This window comes from Grammomys surdaster, unplaced genomic scaffold, assembly GCF_004785775.1.
Source record: "Grammomys surdaster isolate TR1022 unplaced genomic scaffold, NIH_TR_1.0 174, whole genome shotgun sequence".
Taxonomy (NCBI): domain Eukaryota; kingdom Metazoa; phylum Chordata; class Mammalia; order Rodentia; family Muridae; genus Grammomys; species Grammomys surdaster.
Genome location: NW_021604622.1, coordinates 17295864 through 17298439, shown reverse-complemented (window position 1 = coordinate 17298439; position 2576 = coordinate 17295864). Strand labels below are relative to the sequence as shown.

The window sequence follows — 2576 nt, the reverse complement described above, 5'->3', positions numbered from 1 at the left end:
ATAGTATAGTATAGTATAGTATAGTATAGTATAGTATAGTATAGTATAGTATAATATAGTACGGTATAGTACAGTATAGTAATACAGTATCATGTAGCTGGTACTTCAGGGATCAGGGATGTCTCAGCATGGTCTTGCAAAGGCACCCTCTTCCACTTCACCATACCACAACTGTACCAAATTTATTCCTGGCTTCCATTTCTTTGTTATAAAATACAACAATCTCTTTCCTTACCATTGTGATCTCTGATAAATTGTCATTGACTCAGTAAATTATCTCCCACCCACAATTTGATATGAAACTGTAAACTCTGTGGGACACATAGGAAAATAAAGCTTGAAAGTAGGAAGGGATATGTTGGAAGAAATTGTTAAGTGTCAAAATAAGGAGCATGAGAGGAGATTAGGTGCCAAAAAAACACCTAAAATTCCTCATATCAAGGTGGGAAAATGTCAGACAATTAAAGTTTTTGCTTCCATGAATGAAAATTTAACTACAAGAAGGAAACTTTATGGGAAAAACTAGATATGTCTAGGACTTGAAACAAATGGCAGAAAAAATGTTACTAATATGCTGATTATATAAGAGGATTTAGATAGGGATTTAGAACAACAAATTGGTGATCTTTATCCTATTCTAATTATTGGAAGGAGATTCAGAGTTTAAGAGTAAGGAGCCATCTCAAGTGTCATGACAAATAAACTTGAGGAACAAATACCATTTATCGATTATTAAAGAAACATTGGTCTTTGGCCTTTCACGTGTAGACTCTGAGTTATTGCTCTGTATTTCCTTGAAAATGTTATCAATTGTGTTGCAGCTCAATCAGTGAATTCTACTTTGTACTATGATTATACTATGACCTTACAATTTTGAAAGATTGTATATTTCTTCTACAGAAAAGGGTAAATGATGATCTAGTATAGTGTGGATTATGAATGAATTTTCCATTGGGGATCAGGGTTATTTCTCAGAGTTTACCTTTTAAATTCTATCCAGATATCTTATCATCAATTAATCAAAGGTTCTCTAGTTAATGTTCTAAATACATTTTTTTACTCAATTATATTGTGTATTCATTAAACTAATGGGAAAACTAATCTGTTTTCCACAACAGGTATGTGAGGGGAGAGATTCTGTCTGTCTGTCTGTCTGTCTGTCTGCCTTCTTATCTATCTATCTATCTATCTATCTATCTATCTATCTATGTATCTATCTATCTATCTATCTATCTATCTATCTACCTACCTATCTATTTCTCATGTGTGTCTATGTGTGTCTCTGTATGTATAGGCTGTGATGTCCACATTTGTGTGAAAGAATGATCACAAGTGTAGATGTCCATGTGTGTGTATGTGTGTGTGTGTGTGTGTGTGTGTATGTAGGTTTGAGGTCGATATGATGGATATTTATCACTTTTTATTGAGGGATGCATCCTATTGAACACAAAACTAAGGATAAGGCATTCTCTATGTATTGAGTGGCTTTCAGGGATCTTTGTTTGTGGACTATCATGATTATAAACTACAATTTTTATGAGATATTTAGATAATATATTCTGATCTTCTTATATAGCAAGCTCTAAATACACTGACCTATTTTCCCAAGTTCTCTATATATTAATACTTTGAGAATATTTAGTCTGCTAATTCATTATGGTAATTACTTATTTGTAATAATTTGAAAACCATTGGAAATAAAATAGCTAACTATACTCTAATTTACTTTAAATTACCTTAAGACATGAACTAAATCTTCAAGTACTTATGAGATCAAGAGTATAGCATACCTTACTAAGCTGTTAGCACTGTCTGGATCCTGTGCCAAGACAGTGCCAACAGTTGTCCCAATCTTTGCATTTTCATAGACTTCCATGACATAGGAAGGCATAGAAAAGAGTGGTGGTTCATCCACATCCCCAACAATGATCTTCAGCATGGTGGCATCCTTAAATGGACCCAAGTGGGAGAAGCGGAAATCCAGATGTGTATTTGCTCCTTCAATGTTGAGTGTGTAGGACTTCTTTTTCTCATAGTTCAGTGGCTGCAGAGGAAACATGTTGACAGCCAATGTTAGAACTTCCACATTTTTCAAAGCTGCAGTTATTTTCTTATGAAAACCATATGAGATGTGTCAATTTACTTTTCTTTTAAAAATAGATATAATATTTTCTTAAATTATCATATTTAAACAGATAAAATGGCAACTCAAGGTTTACTCCACAGAGATTTTGTATAGCCTTAAATGGGGTGATAACTACATACAGAAATAAATTTCCCTCTGGAAAACCATATTGCTTTTCAGAGACACTGTCTTGTCCTCTCCATCCTCTACTGTCCAGGAATTATTAAGCGGTTATTCTAAAAATATCTACTGGTAACTTGTTTAAAATTTGAAAAGAGCCTGCCAGTGGTGTGGCACATGCCTTTAAACCAAGCATTTGGGAAGCAGAAGCGGGCTGATCTCTGTGAGATCAAGGTCAGCCTAAGTTATAGATCTAGTTCCAGGACAGCAAGGACAACACAAAGAAAACTTTCCTTTCCTTTCCTTTCCTTTCCTTTCCTTTCCTTTCCTT

At 34.2% G+C, this 2576-nt stretch overlaps 1 protein-coding gene across 3 annotated transcripts in view; it reads right to left on the bottom strand.

Annotated features, from left to right (window-relative positions):
* Cdh18 (cadherin 18) overlaps nt 1-2576 on the bottom strand; it is a 393131-nt gene that overhangs the window by 62773 nt on the left and 327782 nt on the right. For all 3 annotated transcript variants that reach the window (XM_028767586.1, XM_028767587.1, XM_028767588.1), the window contains one exon: nt 1791-2044. In XM_028767586.1, the coding sequence (XP_028623419.1) occupies nt 1791-2044 (254 nt within the window). The remainder of the gene's footprint in view (nt 1-1790; nt 2045-2576) is intronic.